The sequence below is a fragment of the Scyliorhinus torazame genome, chromosome 5, assembly GCF_047496885.1.
Source record: "Scyliorhinus torazame isolate Kashiwa2021f chromosome 5, sScyTor2.1, whole genome shotgun sequence".
Classification (NCBI taxonomy): Eukaryota; Metazoa; Chordata; class Chondrichthyes; order Carcharhiniformes; family Scyliorhinidae; genus Scyliorhinus; species Scyliorhinus torazame.
In genome coordinates, this window is record NC_092711.1 from 118,524,972 (window position 1) to 118,546,665 (window position 21,694).

Sequence of the window (21,694 nt, forward strand, 5' to 3'; positions counted from 1 at the left end):
TGGCGAAACACCATTCAGATGGATGGCATCAAAATTACATTTTTGTCATGTGACAGAAATGGAGAAAGACATGTGTGTTTCTAAAGAGGAGACAAAACAGTGGTGATTCACAAGCAGCAGAAATAATCGGAGCTTAAATGTGGATGTAGGATTTATTGGGAAAATGCTGGGATCAGTACATAGTTCCAGACAAATTTGAAATATATGTTTACTTAAAAATTACAAATACCAGAGTCTAACTTGTTCAATGGACCATTCTCCCCCAGCGACACCGTCTCCACCCATTCTCTACAGCCTGGTCTCCTCCTGTCAGCAACACAACAATGACGGCTCCGTGACCTACGGCTGTTTAGCGATGGACTATTCCCCAGAAATCACCAGCCTTACCTGGAAGAAGGATGGGCAGCTGATCACCACTGGAGTTAAGAAATACCCGTCAGTGAGGAACAAGAAGGGAACCTACACCCTGGGCAGCCAGTTAACCATCACCGAGTCAGAGGGAGCATGCAGCAACATCAGCTGTGAGGTTCGACACAGCGGCTCAGACAAGAGCATTGGAATGAAATGTAAGTGTTGTGGAATCTGTGAGAAACGGATGCTTTGATTACTTTATTTACATCTTTGGTCATAACACATTTATGGTTCTCTGCATAGTTCTGATTCCTGCGAGAAATAGTGACCACAGAGAAACTGTGAAAATATAATTAGTCATTTTATTCGTTACAACATCTTCTTCAAGAAATGTCTAACTTGTGTTTCTTGAAGGTCCTCTACATGACATCCATCCAAATGTTCTCCTCACCGTGAGTTCCAATGAAGAAATCTCAAGACAGAAATTTGCAACCATGGTCTGTTCAATCAACGATTTCCGTCCAAAGTCACTGACGGTGAAGTGGCTGAAGAATGGACAACCCATGGGTTCAGGATTTGTCACCTCTCCCGCCTGTGAAGTGAACGGGAACTTCTCGGCGAGCAGTCGGCTGACAGTCTCCGCTCGGGAATGGTTCAGCAAAGCGGTCTATACCTGTCACGTCACTCATCAAGAGGGCACCCAAAGTCAAAATATCACTGCGTCTGGTAAGAGACTCAAACAGAGGAAACAATAAATCATCCTGCACTCTGATGTTAATCCAAATCAGGAATTTACCTAAGTTAGTGCAAAGCACAGAATAATTTCTAATTTACTGCCATGTGGTGTGTGTTTCATTCTGATGTAAGAGCTGCATGAGGGTTGCTCATCATTCACAATTTTATGAATGTAGAAATAAATGTTTCGTCCTAACTTCAAGTAATTTAGTGAGTGAGGTGGACTTGATACCAGCTTTATCCTGAGACAGCTGATTGTATTTGAGAGGCAGTGGTGTCTGAAACACTTAACTGATAACAGCTCGGGACGAAGTGTCGGAAACTTCATCCAACCTATTTATGGATCAGCCTTCGGTATTAGGTTCCTGAGATCAGGAATGGAATATTTGTATTGGGAATGCGGCAATACTGATTCATTAGAATGGTATCGGGGCTGACTGTATTTCACAATGAGAATAGTTTTCACAGACCAAACTGGTTTTCCATTGTCTATAGAAGATTAATGGCGATCTTTAGAAGTTTCGAAGTTGATTTATTCCCAGTTGGAGATTGAAGGCTGAACACTGCTGTCCTGATTCTGAAGCTGAAACTTGGGTTCATTTTCATGTTTTCAATCACAGATCCTTCCCTTTGCACTGATGCCTCAGTAACAATACTGCCACCACCAATAGAACAGGTCTTACTGGAGGCGACTGTAACCTTAACCTGCGTCATTTCGAATGCTCCTTATGGAGTCAACGTGTCCTGGAGTGAAGCGAAGAAGCCGCTGAAATCAGAGATTGCCGAGCAGCGTGGGGCAGATGCTGAGAGCGTGGTCAGCAAATTAAACATCTCCACACAAGCCTGGCTGAGTGGGGCTGTGTTTGACTGTGTGGCGAGCCATCAGGACCTGCCAACTCCTTTAAGAATTTCAATCCACAAAAACATATGTGAGCGGTGAGACTGAAGCAATAAGTGAGCCATTGTGTCTATTTCTAGTGTCAGTGCAGCGGTCAGTATTTAGCATTCAGTGTATTTATGGTCCATTCTGATTGGTAATTCCACTAACTAAATACTCGGGGCCTGTTGATCTTAAGGGGGAAATTGATATGCAGATGAATGAACAATGAAACCCAGCAGTGATATTGGTTTAGATGGAGCGAGACCATAGACCACAAGACTTAGGAGCAGATGTAGGCCATTGGGCCCATCAACACCGGTCCAGCCTTCAGTGAGATCCTGACTGATCTGATGTGATAATCTTCAACTCCTCTTTCCCGCCTTATCCCCAAATCCCTTGCCGGCTTTACTGATTCAAAATATGTCCCTCTCAACCTTGAACATACTGACCGACCCAGAATCTATAGCCCCCTGGGTTAAATAATTCCACAGCTTCACTACTCTCTGAGAGAGGAAATTCCACCTCATCTCTGTCTGAAATGGGCGCACCCTCGCATTGTGATCCTGCACGCTGCTCCTAGACGCTCCCACAGGGGAGAACAACCCCTCAGCGTCTATCCTAAGAAGCTCCCTGAGAATCCATACTCGGGATCAACCTCGTGATCCTTCTCTGGACTGTCTTCAGAACCAATCTGTCTTCCTTAGATAAAGGCACCGAGACTATTCAAAGTATACCAGGTGTAGACTAACTAATGCCTTGTATAGTTTTAGCCAGACTTCCCCGTGTTTATATTCTATTCCCTTTGAAATAAATGTCAACATTCAATTTGTCTCCATATTACCTGCAGAACTTGCTTTGTGTGTTTTCTGCACGAGGACCTCCAATCCCCCGTTACTTCAGCTTTCTACAGTCTTTCTCCATCTAAATAATGTTCCTCCTCCTTCCAAAGTGACTAACCTCACATTTTCCTACTTCATATTCCATCAGCCTCGTTTTTACTCAGTAACTAAAGGTGTTTCTGTCCCTCTGTGGATATTCTGTAATCTTCACCTTTCTACCTATTTTTTTGTCATCTGCAAACGTGGGAATAGAACATTCATTTATTAAACACAGTTTTGAAATTCATGTATATTACTCCTACTGGCTCCCCTCTCTCTCGCCTTCTCGTTATCACCTCAAATAAGGGCAATAAATTTGTCGGGCATGATTTACCCTTCACGAGGCCGCGCTGACTCTGTTGATTATATTGTGTATGTTTAAATGTTCAGCGATTGGATCCGTTATAATGGACTCTAACTGTTTCCCGCTGACAGATGTTAAGGCCACTGGCCTATAGTTACCTGTTTTTGTCTCGGTTGAAGACGTCTCCGCTCAGAGATTCGCCTCCCTCAGCTGCTTAGTGAGAGGTTTCTCCCCCCGAGAGATCTTCGTCAAGTGGACCGTCAATGACAAGCCGGTGAATCCCGGGAACTACAAGAACACCGAGGTGATGGCGGAGAACGGCAATAGCTCCTTCTTCATGTACAGCCTGTTATCCATTGCAGCGGAGGAGTGGGCCAGCGGCGCTTCTTACTCCTGTGTGGTGGGACATGAAGCCATCCCCTTGAAGATCATCAACAGAACGGTTGATAAATCCAGCGGTAAACCCAGTTTTGTGAACATTTCCCTCGCTCTGATGGACACCGTTAATTCATGTCAATGAGAATCTATCTATTGCATTTCGAACTAAAATAAAAATAATAAAGGTTTTTCATCCAATTGTGATTTAAATGCACAGCCGCTTAATTAATGGAGCGTCCACTTTGCTAAGGTCAGATTGGTTTAATGAGACCCGGATTTCTACAGGTCTCGGCCCCAAGTCTGATACAATCAGTGCTCCCAGCTCAGATACACCCTGGGTTAGAGACAGAGCAAAACTCATTCATAACAGAATTCAGCAAAATATCTTCACTGACTTTCCCCCCTCTGAGAAGAAATCGGACAATTCCCCATTTCAGACAAACAAACCCATCACATTTTGATCTCGGTGTTCCTGCTTCTCCCATTGTCCATCCCTTTAAGTTGCTGTATCGCACCTAATGGGAACTGAATTGAGGGTCCCACAGAAACATGGACCAACAATCCTCAGTCAAAGAGAGGGGAAGTGAAATGGTTAATCCATTTTACCCCCACTTCACCAGCAGAGAGAGGGAGGGGCTTTAGTTATTCCACTGGAACCCCACTTCCCCAACAAAGAGAGGGGGAGGGGCATTAGTTAACCCACTGTCCCCCCACTTCCCCAACAGAGAGAGTGGGGAGGGGCATTAGTCAATCCACCGTAACCCAATTCCACGACAAAGAGAGGAAGAGCGGCATTACTTAATGCACCGTACCCCCACTTCCCCAGCAAAGAGAGTGGGAGGGACATTAGTTAACACACTGTACCCCCACTTCCCCAACAAGGAGACGGTGGGGGCTGAGTTAATCCACTGTACACATGCTTCCAACAATGAGTGGAGCGGCATTATTTAATCCACTGTACCCACACTTCCCCAACAAAGAGAGCAATGGGGCAATGCTAACCCATTTTACGTCCACTTTCCCGACCAAAAGAGGACGAAGGTGATGAGTGAAGTCTCTGTCTCTCCACCTACAGCAGGGAGAACCCAAAGGCAATTTGCTGAGCTAACCAGAGAGAGTGAGATTGTTAACTCAATATCTTCCCAGTCTCCAAGCAGGGAGTTTGGAAGTAAACGGTTTTCTAGACTAAGAACTCAGTTACTGACATTACAAGAAGTCTTGTAGCTTACTGGCTGAAGGGTTTAAAAGACCATCATGATAAAGATGTATTTTTTTAGCACCCTTGTTCCTGTTATCCGTCTGCTGAGACCGATTCCCCATAATCTAAATCCAGACTGGCGATTGAATTCTCCCTGGGTTTTTACTGTTCTCTCCTGAGGCACCTCCTTGTATTTTTGCATTAGGTCACCTGATGTCAGCTTGCATCTCACAGAAAACACATTTATAGCAGAAAGTTCAACATATTCTACCTCGGTATCAATAATACCCACAACTGGCAAAGCTACAGGCAGCTGATACAAATACACAGACAGATACACAAACATACACAAGCTCACACGTGGACACAAACACACATATAGACACATACATAGAAACACATGCATAAACATACACCCAGGCACAACGAACCACACATATTTTGACACAAAAACACACGCAAACGTGCGCAAAAATTCACAAACATGCACATAAACACAAAAAAGCACCCGTTTATACACACAGGCACACGTGCACATCCACACACAAATCCACACACACAAGCGGTTACACAAATGTACACAAACAGACACATACAACCACATGTCCACACAGATACACAAACATATAAAACCAGACAAGCAAGCTGACAGAAGACTATGAAACACAAATGTAACCAATAACATGTACATTAGCAGAATTTCACGATGACAGAGACAATAATCCACATTAACACACTAATGGACTCACGTAGACACATATTAGCAGACTGGTACACACATCAACACGAACACACATAGTGGCATCAGTACACACCAATAGATAGCTATAAACAACCATCAACGCATAAATAGCACTGCTGCCTCACAGCGCCAGAAACCCGGGTTCCATTCCAGCCTTGAGTTTTTGCCGGTGTGGAGTTTCCACGTTCTCCCGTGTCTGTTCCTGTTTCCTCCGTGAGCTCTAGTTTCCTCTCACAGTCTAAATATGTGCAGGTTAGGTGGATTGGCCATGCTATATTACCCCTTATTGCCCACAACGTCAGGTGAGGTTACGAGGTTCTGGAGATAGGGCAGGGACATGCGTCCAGGTAGAATGCTCTTTCGGAGGTTCGGTGCAGACTCAATGGGCCGAATGGCCCCGTTCGGCACAGTAGGGATTATATGATGATGATTCTATGATGAAATACACACATCAACAAACACACAAACGCACTTATCCAGCCACAAACATTAAGACACTGACATGCATGTTGAACGTATAAAGACACATGAACACTTTTATTACTGGGCAGTGAAGTATAAACTTATATTAACACAGGCATTAATATATAAACATAGACTTCAACACACAAACACACACAATCAAACACTCATATATACAGATTGACAGAAGATAAACAAAGTTCACATACAGGCGCTGACACACAAATACACAGATCAATACTCATTGACACATAAACACACACAAGGACATTTATAACGACATCGGGACACACAAACGAAGAGTAAAGCAAAACACGAATTTCGCATCTACACAGAACAAACACAAACATCAGGCAATGGCGGCACGGTGTCATAGTGATTAGCACTGCTGCCTCACGCCACCATGGACCTAGGGTTGATCCCGCTCCTGGGTCTCTGTCCCAGTGGAGTTTCTCCGTGACCCGTGGGTCTCACGCCGACAACCCAAAGATGTGCAGGGTAGGTGGATTGGTCACGCTAACTTGCCCCTTAATTGGAAGAAAAAAGTTACAGAGATCGATTTCTGAGTGGCATGAACTCAACAGTAGATATGCAATGACAAATATATTAAAGAATGAATTAGCAGCGGGAGAAAATGAAACAAGAATATTAAAAACATATCCTGGATTAATAAACAATCTGATTATATTTATTTGGCTCTATCCTCATAGATACCACAGAGCACACCTGGACTGAAGACTATGAGGATGATAACGGGAACATCTGGACAACCGCTTCCACATTCATCACCCTGTTCTTCCTGAGCATTTCCTACAGCGCTGCAGTCACTCTGGTGAAGGTGAGAAGATTCAATCCACTCACACTTCAAACTGACAGAAGCCGCTTAAAAAATCTCTAAATGTTTGATTGATTAAAAACTCTAACATCAATGTCCCCGATCATAAACATCTGCTTCATCATTTTCTCTCTCTTTTACAGATCAAGTGATCGGTTGACTTTTGGACGCTGTAGATTTTCCTCAGCTGTTTATTATGATCTGTGTGTGACAGAAATGACTCTCACAATAAAATTCTCTCAGTTTATTATTCTGCATCTGTAACTGAAACAAACATGGACAGTATTTCTGCTTTTCAGTTTAAAATGTACGAGATAATTTTGACTGTAATGTCATTGTTGTTAATAATTTCTTTTAATGTCATGTCTAAATAAGTAACTTATCTAGTACCTTATTTACAACAGTTGCCTTCCCTTTATGTTGAGCTCCCGTTCTCTCTTTCTGGTGTCTGTTACAGTTGTACATACATTTGGCAGCTCAGAGGGCATGTGTTCTCTTCTCACTGTGACCCTCAATCGCTATTTTCCCTTTTGTAAACATAAAAATAAACTTTTGTGTAATATTTTCGCTGCAATTTTAATTAATATTGAGTGAAAAATGAAGAAAATCAGACTAATCTGAACTTCTTTCTCTAAGGTCCATCGGCACCGCTCCATTTCCCCGATTATCCAGTTGTCTCCCCTTTCCCAGACAGATATTTTTCACCAGTCCTGTTTGGGATGTGTCTGAACTCAAGGCCCCTCAGTGAAAGAGCCACTGCGCCACCAAGCGGCCCATCCGGGTTAGGACACCTTCACCTTTGCCTTTTTAGGGTAAACTCCAGAGACAGAATGATTGCACAGCTGAAGAATTCCACAGATTCACTACCCTCTGAGAGAAGAAATGTCTCCTCATCTCTATCCTAAATTTGAGATTATGCCATCTGGTCCGAGACTCTCCCACCAGAGGAAACAAGATGATTTTTCAGGCTGTGAAACTGGTTAAAGCTCTTTCCACAGTCAGTTCACTGGAACACTCCCACTCAGGTGTGTGAGTCTCAGGGCTTTTCCAGTCACAGTGATGTTTGAAAATCTCTTCCCACAGTCAGAACGGACAAGCACATTGACAGTTTGTGATATTTAGATCCGAATGAATTGAGTGACATTTGGTCATATTTGGTTCGAGTTGCCCAGCTGCCAATCCCCCGTTCTAATGCCTGGAAAAGAAGTTTACAAAAATGATCACTGGAAGAATGGGATAGAAATTCACAACAGACCATTCTAGTTTCTATCGAACCTTCTTTCCCCTCTTGCTCTCCCCAAGCATGTGGTCCAGTCAAAATAAAAGACCCAAATCAGCAAGTCCCAACAAAAGTGTCACTGTGCGGAGTCTGCACGTTCTCCCCGTGTGTTCGTGGGTTTCCTGCAAGTGCTCCGGTTTCCTCCCATAGTCCAAAGATGCGCAGGTTAGGTGGATTGGCCATGCCTAAATTGCCCTTATGTTAGATGGGGTTACAGCGATAGGATGAAGGTGTGGGCTTAAGTCGGGCGCTCCTTCCAAGCGCCGGTGCAGACTCGATGGGCCGAATGGCCTCCTTCTGCACTGTGAATTCTATGATTGTACATCTATGATTATTGAACAATTAGCGAGTCAGCCTGAAATCAGCCTCACAATGCCCAGGTGATTGACGGCAGCTCCGGACCAATAGGAAGAGGAGGCGCGGGACTGGAGGACCGTCCGGGAGCAGCCAGTCCTCCAACCAATCGGAGTGAATGAGGGGCGGGCCCGCTGTGACTGAAGCATGCGCAGTGTGGGTAATGGCGATGCAGAAGGAAGTCTTTTTCAGATCGCAAATTGGTAAGAGTCGTTTGACAATATGGAGGGAGAGAGAGATCGCGGGGTGGGCGGAAACGTTGTGTAAAGCTGTTGTGAGCCGCAAACCTCGGAAAAGTTTACGGGACCCGTTTGTACCGAGCGGGGCTGCAGCTCCTCATCTTCGGCTCGGGTGAACGGCCTCCATCTTTATTGGATGGGCATCAGGGCGCATGCGCGTTTGTTGTCTTTGTCAGGGCGTTGTTTCAACGAGTGGGAGGAGCTTGTTCCCCATTTTTGAGAATGGAGACAACTTGTCCATCAAACTGGATTAGTCTTTGAGTCCCAATGTCTTATTGATGATGCAAAGCGGTAGCAGAGATGGAAAGAAAAGGAAGCCAATCCTGCTCTCGGGATTTCACTGTCTCATTGGACATTCTGTCCCATGTGTCCAAAGCTCTGCGGCTCTGTTCAGTCACATGAAGACCCAGGATAGAAATTCACAACCCTGAGTAGACGTCACCCTCAAATCGAGGGACTGCTGATGACAAGAGGGTCTGTGTGCAGCGGGGGGCATGAGCGGTCATCCTGGACCCATAAGCAGGAGGGGAGAATGTTGTGAATTTCTATCCTGGACTGACGCAGATTAATTTTGGAAACTCCTTTTACAGGGAATTAGTCAGGGAGGATTTACACACAGTAAACTCAAACCAGGAGAAATGTTTATCTTTCCTGAATTTAATTTCTGGACTGACAGTGATGCCTTTGGACACTTCTTTCACACGGGCTTAGAAAGGGATTCACACACAAGAAACCCACAACCAATCCTCACATCAAATTCTGACACTGTTCGAGTTACCAGGACCTGGAGATTATCGACCTTGTGTGTCAGCATTCAGTTCCATATCATTATCACTCACTGTATAAAATGTCTATCTCCTATCTCCCCTGTAGATCTTGTTCACAATCTTAAATCTGTGTCCCGTAATCCTTTTACAATCTACTGATGGGAACAGTTTAAAAAAATATTTTGCTGGGTTTGCCGTTGTCATTTCTGGTGCCTGGGTCGATGCCGGGTGGTCCGTCTGGTTGCATTCCTTTTTCATGTATTTTTGTTGTGGTTGAATCAGCTTGGACCAGTCCATTTAGGATCCAGAACACAACTGAAGTCTCCTCCAAGAATCAATTGATCTGTATCCAGGTCTGGGATGGATTCCAACAATTTTTTTACAAATGTTTCTATGAGATCCCCTCATTAAAAAAAAGATAGAGAAGCAGAATTAGGCCATTCAGCCCATCGAGTTTTCGAGTTTGCTCTGCCATTCGATCATGGCTGATATGTTTCTCATCCCCATTCATCTTGTATTGTAGCTCTCTTGAAATAAATGCGAACATTGCATTTGCCTTTCTAACTGCCAACTTTCCTTTATTTGTTCTTGGGATGTGGGTGTTGCCTTGGCCCAATGTTACGAATCGTAATCAGTTCGCAAAGCATACTTTATATGAAAAATATCCATTTCAATGGCGGGTTTATTACACAACATGTGTAGCAGCTCAGAATGTGCTCTATCCACATGACAGAAGCTCCTCGCACATGCGCAGAGTCCGGCTGTGACTGGAGCATGCGGCGTTCGGGCTGTGATCGGCGTATGCGCAGTTCAGGTTGTCGCTGACGGTGCGAGGAGCGGGAAAGAAACAATCGAGCGACTTTCAGGATTGGATCCGGTGGGTGACCGGGGAGCAATAGAAGCTGCAGAGTGAGCCGGGAGGCTTCATAAATACCCCGTGGAGGCTTCAACTCCCGAGGAAAATGTTAACGGTCCCGTCTTAAACAGCACCGAATAGAATGAGAGCTGAGCGGTGACAGGCCCGGGTTACCGGCTGCCACCTTTACAGAGGACAATGCGCCGCAGGGAAGGGGCTGGTTTAGCACAGTGGGCTAAGACAGCTGGCTTGTAATGCAGAACAAGACCAGCAGCGCGGGTTCAATTCCCGTAACAGCCTCCCCGAATAGGCGCCGGAATGTGGCAACTAGGGGCTTTTCACAGTAACTTAATTGAAGCCTACTTGTGACATTAAGTGATTATTATTTTGCGCTGCAAGTCTGGACCGGTTGCCAACTCTTCCAGATTGACTGACTTGAGTCGCCGGGATTTTATTTTATTCATTTGTGGAAGTCACTGGCTGGGCCAACATTTATTGCCCATCCCTAATTTCCCTCAAACCGAGTGGCTTGCTCAGCCATCTCGGAGGGCATTTAAAGAGTCAACCACATTGCTGTGGTTCAGAATCATGTCGCCCAGACCAGGTAAGGATGGCAGATTTTCTTTTCTGTTCATTCACAGGATGTGGGTGTCGCTAGCTGGGCCAGCAGTCACTGCCCATCCCTAATTGCCCTTGAACTGAGGGCATCTCAGAGAGCATTTTAAGGGTCAACCTGCTGACTGTGGATCTGGAATCACATGTAGGCCAGACCAGGTAAGGAGAGAAGATTTCCTTCACTGAAGGACATGAGTGAACCAGATGGGTCTTTGTAACAATCAACAATGATTTAATGGTCATCAGTAGACTTTCAGTGAATTCAAATTTTACCTTCTGCCTTGGTGAGATTCATACCTGGGTGTCTGGAAAATCATTGGGACAGTACAAAATATTTTTGTGACTCTGGAACATGATTAGGACAGTAAAAATATTAATTTTGGGTCGCTGGAAAGTCATTTGGACAGTAAAAAAGATTTTTGAACAATTCTCTTAAGTAGATAGAAAAATATTGAAAATGGGATGAAGGTTGATTGACTGACAGTCAATAACTGTCCTTTTTAAAAATAAATTTAGAGTACCCAATTAATTTTTTCCAATTAAGGGGCAATTTAACGTGTCCAATCCACCTAATCTGCACATCTTTGGGTTGTGGGGGTGAAACCCACACAAACACGGGGAGAATGTGCAAACTTCACACGGGCAGTGACCCAGAGCCGTGATCGAACCTGGGACCTCGGCGCCGTGAGACAGCAGTACTAACCACTACGCCACCGTACTGCCCTAGTCAAACACTGTCCTGTAAGGTAATGAGTCCTTTTGCTTCCAATTGGCCGAGGAAGGCAGTGTGTCACAAGGATGGATGTGTTGACCGATTAATGGCTGGACGATGGGGGCAGGTCATGTGATCAAACCTCCAGAAATACATTTAATCAAAGTTGGCGAGGAGAGAGTGTTGTGAATTTCTATCCTAAACTGACAGTGAGGTATCTGTAAATTTACAGGACACTGGAATTGGAGATTTAACAGACGGGAAACTCAAACCAAAGTCACATTGCAATCTGACAGAGTCACTCGATTCACCAGAAACTGAATATCAGCAGCATCTGGGTGTGGAAGGTAAAAGGTTTGTCTGTTCTGTCTGTGAGGGACGATTTCAGGTCTCAGTGTGACTGGAAAAGCCCCGAGATTCACAAACCCTGGTTAGACCAAACCTGGAGAACTGTGTTCAGTTCTGGGCAACAAACATGAGGAAGGATAGAATGGCCTCGGAGGGAGTGTAGCACAGATTTACCTGAGTGATATCTGAACCCCCAGGGTTAGATTACAAGGCGAGATTAGACAGAAATGTCAGAGTCAGCTGGCAGCACGGTGGCATAGTGGTTAGTACTGCTGCGTCACAGCACCGATGTCCCAGATTCGATCCCGGCTCTGGGTCACTGTCCGTGTGGAGTTTTCACATTCTCCCCGTATTTGCATGGGTTTCGCACCCACAACTTAAAGATGTGCAGGCAAGGTGGATTGACCACGCTAAATTGCCCCTTAATTGGAAAAAATGAACTGAGTACTCTAAATGTATTTTAAAATAGATTTTTTTTAAATAAGGGGCAGAGAAGGGCATTCGGTCCATGCTCGCTCTCTAATCGGCACGGTGGTTGGCACTGTTGCTTCACAGTGCCAGGAACACGGGTTCGATTCCCAGCTTGGGTCACTGTCTGTGCAGAGTCTGCACGTTCTCCCCGTGTCTGTTGTGGATTTCCTCCAGGTGCTGCGGTTTCCTCCCACAGGTCCCGAAAGACGTGCTTGTTAGGTAATTTGGACATTCTGAATTCTCGTTCTGTGTACCTGAACAGGCGCCAGTGTGTGGCGACTTGGAGATTTTCGCAGTAACTTCATTGCAGTGTTAATGTAAGCCTACTTGTGAAATTAATAAAGATTATTATTGTTATTATCTGGAGCAATCCAGAGTCATTCTCCTGCTCTGTCTCTGTATCCTCACAGCTTTATTTCTCTCAGGTTTCTATCCAATTAAAAAAATAAAATAATTTATTGAGTCTATTTCCAAACTCCGTCATAGGCAGCAAGTTTAAAGTCATTGCCACTGGCTGTGTAAAAACATTCTTCCTCATACCTCCTGGATCATTTACATGCATAGATACAGCAACATAGAAAATAGGAGCAGGAGGAGACCATTCGGCCCATCGAGTCTGCTCCACCATTCATTACGATCAGAGCAGATTAGGCTCAATAGCCTAATCCCGCTTTCCCCCATATCCTTTGATCCCCTTCACCCAAAGTGCTGTATCTAACTACTTCTTGAAAACATGCAATGTTTTGGCCTTAATTAGTTCCTGTGGCGACGAATTCCACAGGCTCACCACTCTCTGGGTGAAGAAATTTCTCCTCATCTCTGTCCGAAATGGTCTACCACGTATCCTCAGACTGTGACCCCTATTTCTGGACACTCCCACTATCAGGAACATCCTTCCTGAATCTACTCTGTCTCGCCCTGTTTTTTTTTTAACATTAATTTAGAGTGCCCAATTTTTTTTTGCAATTAAGGGGCAATTTTAGCGTGGGTAATCCACCTACCCTGCACATCTTTGGATTTGTGGGGGTGAGACCCACGCAAACACAGGGAGAATGTGCAAATTCCACACAGACAGTGACCTGGGGCTGGGATCGAACCCGGGTCCTCGGCGACATGAGGCAGCAGTGCTAACCACTGCGCCACCCAGTTTTTATAGGTTTCTATGAGATTCCCCCCTGATTCCTCTGAACTCCAGCGATTACAAACCTAACAGATTCAACCTAACCTGCACATCTTTGAGCTGTGGGAGTAAACCGGAGCACCCGGAGGAAACCCATACAGACATGGGGAGAAAGTGCAAATTCCACACAGTCAGGCTGGGAATTGAACCCAGGTCCCTGGTGCTGTGAGGCAGCAGTGCTAACCACTGTGCCACCCCCTCTCTTGCAACCCATAGAGAATAAAAAATCCTCATCTCCATCTGAAATGGGTGACCCCTCACTTTCCAACAGTGACCACCTTGTTCCAGATTCTCCCACAAGAGGAAACATCCTCTCCACATCCACCCTGTCAAGACCCCTTAGCATCTTATATAGTTCAATCCAGGTTTTACCCCAAACTTTAAATCTGTGTCTCGGCTGCTTGTACGATCAGTGAATGAAAACAGTGTTCCTTTGACCACCCAATGGAAATCTGGCATAATCTTGTGTCCCTGAATCAAATCTCCCCTCAACCTCCTTTGCTGGAACCATTCTGGTAAATCTCCTCTGCACCTTCTCAAGAACCTTCAGATCCTTCCTGAAGAGTGGTGACCAGAGCTTTAGAAAGATTCATAGAATAGAATTAGAACCATAGAATTCCTACAGTGCAGAAGGGGGCCATTCGGCCCATCGAGTCTGCATTGATTCTTTGAAGGCCCACACTCCTACCCTATCCCTAAAAGCCCACAGCCCCACCAAACCTGCACATCTCTGGACACTAAGGGACAATTTATTAAGGCCAATCCCCCACCGAACTTTCCCTTCTTTGGACTGATGGAGGAATCATGAGCACCGGTTGGAAATCCACGCAGACCCAGGGAGAATCCACACACGCAGACATCAAGGGCGGAATTGAACCGAGTTCCTGGCGCTGTGAGGCAGCAGTGCTAACCACCATGCCACCAGGAGCGTAGTTTTGGTATCGATATTACTGTTTATGAGCTCAAGATCGAATTTGCTTTGCCAACATATTATGTCTTGTAGATATACAAAATCCCTCTTCACCTCTTTCTCCTCCCAAAGAGGCCAGTTGGGTTTTTATGACAATCCAGCAGTTTTCATGGTCACTTTTTCTTTGATTCAGATTAGTTTCAGATTCCAGCATCCGCAGTAATTTGCTTTTATCCAGCATTTTCTCTTTCACTTTTTCTTAGTGTCGGCCCCACAAATGACCAGATTCATTCAGCTCAATTTCACAACCTGCCTTTGTGTTTTATGGGTTCTCTCTCACTCCCTATTTTCTGTTTTAAATCAGTTTCACAGGGTGTTCGAAGGGGAGGCTTCAAAGTCCGGAAACTCAAACCAAGCATCTCATCAGGATCTGACAGAGTCCTCAATTTATCATATCCTGAATATCATCGTACTTTGAACATGGAAGGAAAAAGCATCGTTCACAGTGGGGAGAAACCGTACACGTGTTGTGTGTGTGGACGAGGATTCAGTCAATCATCAGGCCTCACGAGACACAAATGCAGTCACACTGAGGAGAAACCGTGGAAATGTGTGGACTGTGGGAAAGGATTCACTTACCCATCCAAGCTGGAAACTCATCGACGCAGTCACACTGGGGAGAGACCATTCACCTGCTCCAAGTGTGGGAAGGGATTCACTGAGTCATCCACTCTGTCCACACACCAGCGAGTTCACACTGGGGAGAGACCATTCACCTGCTCCCAATGTGGGAAGGGATTTACCATTTCAACCCACCTGCTGAGTCACCAGCGAGTTCACACTGGGGAGAGGCCATTCACCTGCTCCAAGTGTGGGAAGAGATTTACTATTTCATCCCACCTGCTGAGACACCAGCAAGTTCACACTGATGAGAGACCGTTTCAGTGTCCAGACTGCGGGAAGTGCTATAAAAGTTCTGGGGATCTGATGAGCCATCAACGTGTTCACACTGACGAGAGACCGTTTAAGTGCTCTCACTGTGGGACTGGGTTCAGACAATCATCTGACCTCACTGTACATCAGCGAATTCACACCGGAGAGAGACCATTCCCCTGCTTCAAATGTGGGAAGGGATTCACTAAGTCGTCCCAGCTGCAGAAGCACCAGCGAATTCACACTGGTGAGAGGCCATTCACCTGCTCCGACTGTGGGAAGGGATTCACTCAGTCAACCAACTTGCTGACACACCAGCGAGTTCACACTGGGGAGAAGCCATTCACCTGCTCCGAGTGTGGGAAGGGCTTCACTTGGCCATCTGCTCTGTCCACACACCAGCGAATTCACACTGGGGAGAGACCATTCACCTGTTCCGAGTGTGGGAAGGGATTCACTCAGTCATCCCACCTGCTGAAGCACCAACGAGGCCATAAGTAACCACAGTGCATGGATTTTGCTGTTAACTCACATTCAGGACTGAACCATGTTCATTTGGGTCTCCTTCTGCTGATAACAAACTCCAGACAATTTACAGGGGCTAATATTCTGGCTAAAAGTCAAATAAATTAGATTTGTGTTAAATGCGCAGTGTTGAAACTTTCTAATATCTCTGACACAAGTTAGTTCCTTTTGAAGTTCTCTCGCTCTCCCCTGTCTCTTCCATCCTCACCCCCAACAAGACATGTGAGGAGCTTGTGTAGTTTCTTTGTGACTGAGATTGAGTAAATCCGATCAGCTGCTTCCCTCCCTTCCACGAGCCCACCGGACCAAACTGTCTCTAAATTTCATCCTTTCCCGAGCCCTGAACTCACATCTTTCTCTAGTTTCTCACCTATCTCCCCTCATGCCCTCTCAGGGCTCATCTTGCCCATGAAACCCAGCTCCTGCTCCATCGACCCTATTCCCAATAAGCTACTGATCAGCAAACTACCCTGTGTCCCTGGATATTGTCAACATTTCTCTCTCTTCAGGTACTGTCTCTCTGTCCTTCAAATCTGCCATCATCACCCCCTCAATAAAACAATCCCTTGACCCTGCCATCCTTATAAATTACTGCCCCATCTTCAACCTCCCTCTCCTCTCCAAACTCTTTGAACATGTTGTCACCGCCCAAATCCTTTCCCAGAATTCCCATGTTTGAATCCCTTCAATCAGGTCTCTGCCCTGTCACAGTGAAATACAAGAGACAAACAGAATCTTACCCGGAGAGAAAGACAGACAGTCCAACATGGGTATGTTCATAAGACCAGAAGCAAGGGTAGCAGCACAGTCGGTATCAAGACACAACAATATCTGCTGGAGACAGACAGACAACCAAACAACACACATCACACCAAGTTACCTAGACCCATATACACGAGACAGGAAGGGAATTGGAGACGGAAGAGCTCAAAGACTCCAGACACAGTAACCACAAACAGATGGAATATCTGAGGGCACAACCAGTAGAACCAAAAAGTTCCACCTGCTAGTTAAAATACACAAACACCTAATAATAATCTTTATTATTGTCACATGTAGGCTTACATTAGCACTGCAATGAAGTTACTGTGAAAATCTCCTAGTTGCTACATTCTGGCACCTGTGTGGGAGGAAACCCACGCAGACATGGGGAGAATGTGCAGACTCTGCGTAGACAGTAACCCAAGTGGGAATCAAACTGGGGACCCAGGCACCGTGAAGCAACAGTGCTAACCACTGTGCTATTGTCACGGAATTATCACCAGACACCAATCGGATGAGATTGAGAGAGAGAAAATTCGACTGAATTATAGAACTAACAGTGCAAAAGGAGGCTATTCGGCCCATCAAGCCTGCACTAGCCCTTGGAAAGAGCACCCCACTCAAACCCATGCCTCCACCCTATCCCCATAATCCAGTAACCCCACCGATCCTTTTTTTGGCCACTAAGGGCCATTTAGCATGGTCAATCCACCTAACCTGCACATCTTTGGACGGTGGGAGAAAACTGGGGCACCCGGAGGGAACCCCCACAGACACGGGGAGAATGTGCAAACTCTACACAGTCACCCAAGGCCGGAATGGCTGAAGCATCAACACACTGCTCCTCGTAGTTGATGGTACAGTGGTTCAATAAATATAATTAGTAGATTAAAAAGGTGTGTAATGTCAAGTAAAAACAGAAAATGCGAGATTAACTCAACAGGTCTGACAGCATCATAGAATCCCTACAGTGCAGAAGGAGACCATTTGGCCCATCGAGCTTGCACCAACCCTACAAAAGAGCTCCACACCCAGGTGCACTTCCCCCAACCTCTCCCCGTAACACCACTTCATCTTTGGACACTAAGGGGCAATTTAGTATAGCATATCCACCAAACCGGCACATCTTTCAACGGTGGGAGAAAACTGGAGCACCCGGAGGGAACCCACACAGACACGTGGAGAATGTGCACAGTTACCCAAGGCTGGAATTGAACCCAGGTCGCTGGCGCTGTGAGGCAGCAGTGCTAACTACTGTGCCACCATGCCACATCTGTGGCAAGAGAAACAGAGGTAATGTTTGTTGTTCCTTGTTGTAACAGTCCTGTAGAAGGGTCAATGGTCTCTAAAAGAGTCCATTGAAGTGAAAATAAAGTGTTTTACTCAGTGGTTTGACACAGGAAGAAGATTCAGTCTGTGTGAAGCTCAAACTTCATTCACACAAAGCCCGTAGACTGTTTGGCTGGAGCACAAGAGTCCATCAGGTCCTCCAAATCTTCCCATTGGTCAACACCTCTCAGGCAGGAAATGAGGTTTTGGAACCCGCGCCCACGTGGCCAACGGGAAAAACTCAAAATGATGCAGAATCTCAGCCAATGAGGGAGATCCGGGATCAGCACCGCCTCTCATTCACTCCGATTGCTTGGAGGACCAGCTGTACCCTCTCGGTCCTCCAGTCCCACCCCCTCTTCCTACTGGGCCGGAGCTGCCGTCAATCATGCCCCGGGCATTGTTTTGTGGAGCATGCGCAATGCGGCACATAGAACATACATTGCAGAAGGAGGCCATTCGGCCCATCGAGTCTGCACCGACCTACTTAAATCCTCACTTCCACATTATCCCCGTAACCCAATATATCCTCACCTTTTTGGTCACTAAGGGCAATTTAGCATAGCCAATCCACCTAGCCTGCATGTCTATGGACTGTGGGAGGAAACCGGAGCACCCGGAGGAAACCCACACAGACACAGGGAGAACGTACAGAGTCCTCACAGTGACCCAGCAGGGAATCAAACCTGGGACCCTGGTGCTGTGAAGCCACAGTGCTGGCCACTAGTGCTACCATGCTGCCCTGATGAACCGGCTCATGTCCAGGGACAGACGCTAGTTTGTCTCATCTTCAGGCGGGAAGGAGGCGGATAAGGAGGCAGTGGGTGGGAGGGGAGGCTTCACAAACACCCAGTGGAGGCCTCAAAGCTAAAACAAGAAATTACCGCTTCCGAGTTTGCACCGAGCGAGAAGGTTTTACTGCAGAGCCTTTCCCCAGTTAACCACCACCATCCTCATAGGGGACAGTGTGTAGCAGGGCGCATGCACGGTGATCCCTGTCCACTCAGCAGGACTGACAGTGATGGATTCTGGAAACTCCTTTTACAGGGGGTTACAAGGGGAGGATTTAAACACAGCAAAGTGAAATCAAACAAGACATTAAGACCTGAGAGAGTCACTTCATTAATCAGAACCTGGATATTATTGGTCTTTGAGTGTAAGCATTGCGTTCCAGGTCAGTACCACTCTCCATGGGAGTTCACTACACCAGCAATCCACAGACACAGGCTAGTGTTCTGGGGACAAGGGTTCAAATCCCATCATGGCAATTGATGGAGTGTAAATTCAATTAAAAACCTGGAATTCAATGTTCATCTCCATATTGGTGACCGTGAAACCATTGTGGTGAGTTTGTGGGAAGGGGAGAGTGTGTGGGACTGGGGTGTGCACCTTTGGGAAACGAGAGCAATAATTATGCTCCGGGAACTAGAATTATCCGTTCTAAGTTTCTGTCCTGGACTAACCTGTGCAATTGATTTTATAGGGTCACAAGGAGTGGACTGGCAGACAGGAAACTCAAATCAAACATCACATCAAGATCTGACAGAGTCACTCAATTCATCAGGACCTGAATATCATTGGCTTTTGAATGTGGATGGAGAGATGTTTGTCTGTTCTGTCTGTGGGAAAGATTTCAAACACCGGTGTGCCTGGGAAAGCATCGAGACGCACACACACCCGAGTGAGAGTGTTCCAGTGAACTGACTGTGGGAAGATCTTTAACCAGTTATAGAGCCTGAAAATAAATCACAGCGGGGAGAATCCGTACACGTGTTCTGTGTGTGGACGAGTGTTCAACCGATTGTCCAACCTGGAGAGGCACAAGGACACCGGCACCATGGACAAACCGTGGAAATGTGGGGACTGTGGGAAGGGATTCATATCCCCGTCTGTGCTGGACATTCATCGCCGCAGTCACACCGGGTAAAGACCGTTCACCTGCTCCGAGTGTGGGAAGAGGTTCACTCGACTAACCCACCTCACTACACACCAACTTGTTCACTCTGACACCAGACCTTTCAAATGTTCCATCTGAGAGAAGAGCTTTAAAAGAAAAGCAAATCTGCTGGCGCACCAGCGAGTTCACACCGGGGAGAGGCCGTACACCTGCTCTGAGTGTGGGAAGCAATTTACTCAGTTATCCAGCTGTCTGTTACACCAGCGAGTTCACGCTGGGGAGAAACCGTTTGCCTGCCCCAAGTGTGGGATGGCATTCACTCAGTTATGCAAACTGTTGGATCACCAGCGAGTTCACATTGGGGAGAGACCATTCACCTGCTTGGAGTGTGGGAAGGGATTCACTCAGTTATCAATCCTGATGAGACACCAGCGCGTTCACGCTGGGGAGAGACCATTCACCTGCTTGGGTGTGGGAAAGGACTCATTCAGTCTGCCCACCTCACGTCACACCGATGTGTTCACTCTGACACAAGACCTTTTAAATGTTCCGCCTGAGAGAAGAGCTTCAAAGGCAAAATGGATCTGCTGATTCACCAGCGCAGTCACACTGGAGAGAGCCCGTTCACCTGCTCTGTGTGTGGGAGTCACTCAGCAGCCCCTCCGGCTGAAACACCAGCGCATTCACACCAGAGAGGGAGCGTTCATCTGTTCCCTGTGTGGGAAGGGATTCATTCAGTCATCCACCCTGCAGACACACCAGCTAGTTCACAAGTGCCTCCAGGACTCTGCTGTTACTGATGTTAATCACATCCAGGACTGAACCAAAATCACATCCAGGACAGAACCATGTTCATTCTGATAGCTGGAGTTTGTTTGAGTTGATGTTAATAATCCCTGAAACTGAGATTAGAATAGATTGGTGTTTGATAGCCGGCACAGACACAATGGGACAAAGGGCCGTGTTTTGTGCTGTAAAACTCTACAACTCTAACCCATCTCACTTCACACCAACATCTTCACTCTCACACAAGACATTTTGTGTGTTCTGACTGTGAGAAGAAATTTCGAAGCAAAATGGATCTGCTGACTCACTGGAGAGACCATTCACTGCTCCGAGAGTGGGAAGAGATTTTTTTTCCGGTTGCGGTGCTGGTCTCCCCCCGCCACCCCCCTCCTCCCCCCCACCTCCCCCAACCCGAGACTGGAAATTCCCACCTGAGGAAAAGGACTTTTCAAGGGTGGCACAGTCGCATACTGATTAGCACAGATGCTTTACAGCGCTCGGGTCCCAGGTTCGAATCCGGTTTGGGTCACTGTCTGTGCGGAGTCTGCACGTTCTCCCCATGTCTGCGTGGGTTTCCTCCGGGTGCTCCGGCTTCCCCCCACAAATCCCGAAAGACGTGCTGTTAGGTAATTTTGACATTCTGTCATTTGAGAGTACCTTTAAGAAATGGGAGTTTATCAAATAGCTGCAGTGATATCAGAGTGTGGGTGGAGCTGGACTGTCCATCTTCACTGCAGCTATTTGATAAACACCCATTTCTTAAAGGTACATCCACTACAGCTATTTGATAAACACCCAGTTCTTAAAGGTACTCTCGCATGACAATTCTGAATTCTCCCTTGTATCCGAACAGGCTCCGGAATGTGCTGACTTGGGGCTTTTCATGGTAACTTCATTGCATTGTTAATGTAAGACTACTTGTGACAATAAAGATTAGTATTATAAAAACAAATGTTCCAGCAAATTTC

At 46.2% G+C, this 21,694-nt stretch overlaps 1 protein-coding gene and 2 gene segments (V, D, J or C); all 3 read left to right on the forward strand.

Moving 5' to 3' along the window:
• Positions 1-278: 278 nt before the first annotated feature.
• On the forward strand, positions 279-2,026 carry LOC140417890 (Ig heavy chain C region-like). The segment is given in 3 exon segments: positions 279-566; positions 766-1,077; positions 1,707-2,026. Coding segments are annotated over 3 exon segments (843 nt in total).
• A 1,296-nt stretch (positions 2,027-3,322) lies between these two features.
• On the forward strand, positions 3,323-7,286 carry LOC140419596 (Ig heavy chain C region, membrane-bound form-like). The segment is given in 3 exon segments: positions 3,323-3,606; positions 6,639-6,766; positions 6,907-7,286. Coding segments are annotated over 3 exon segments (288 nt in total).
• A 1,161-nt stretch (positions 7,287-8,447) lies between these two features.
• Positions 8,448-20,396, forward strand: LOC140419591 (uncharacterized). 4 transcript variants are annotated; one of them, XR_011945888.1, is made up of 3 exons: positions 8,448-8,599; positions 11,818-11,932; positions 19,527-20,396. XR_011945888.1 is itself a non-coding variant. In XM_072503514.1 (3 exons), the coding sequence occupies exon 3, from the start codon at positions 14,975-14,977 to the stop codon at positions 15,926-15,928; it is 954 nt and encodes a 317-aa protein (XP_072359615.1). In that variant the 5' UTR covers positions 8,494-8,599; positions 11,818-11,939; positions 14,859-14,974; the 3' UTR covers positions 15,929-16,072. The 4 variants fall into 4 exon arrangements, 3 of the variants coding, with proteins under 3 accessions (XP_072359615.1, XP_072359614.1, XP_072359613.1); XM_072503514.1 differs by lacking the exon at positions 19,527-20,396 and adding an exon at positions 14,859-16,072 and having other exon boundaries at positions 8,494-8,599; positions 11,818-11,939; XM_072503513.1 differs by lacking the exon at positions 19,527-20,396 and adding an exon at positions 14,859-16,072 and having other exon boundaries at positions 8,494-8,599.
• Positions 20,397-21,694: the final 1,298 nt, after the last annotated feature.

What these genes read in the sequence shown, in the direction of transcription:
- LOC140419591 (XM_072503512.1), top strand. Translation starts at nt 8,515, where the DNA reads ATGAGGGGCGGGCCCGCTGTGACTGAAGCATGCGCAGTGTGGGTAATG. An exon ending in CTTTTTCAGATCGCAAATTG is followed by an intron (nt 8,600 to 14,858) that starts GTAAGAGTCGTT and finishes GTTTTAAATCAG; the next exon opens with TTTCACAGGGTGTTCGAAGG.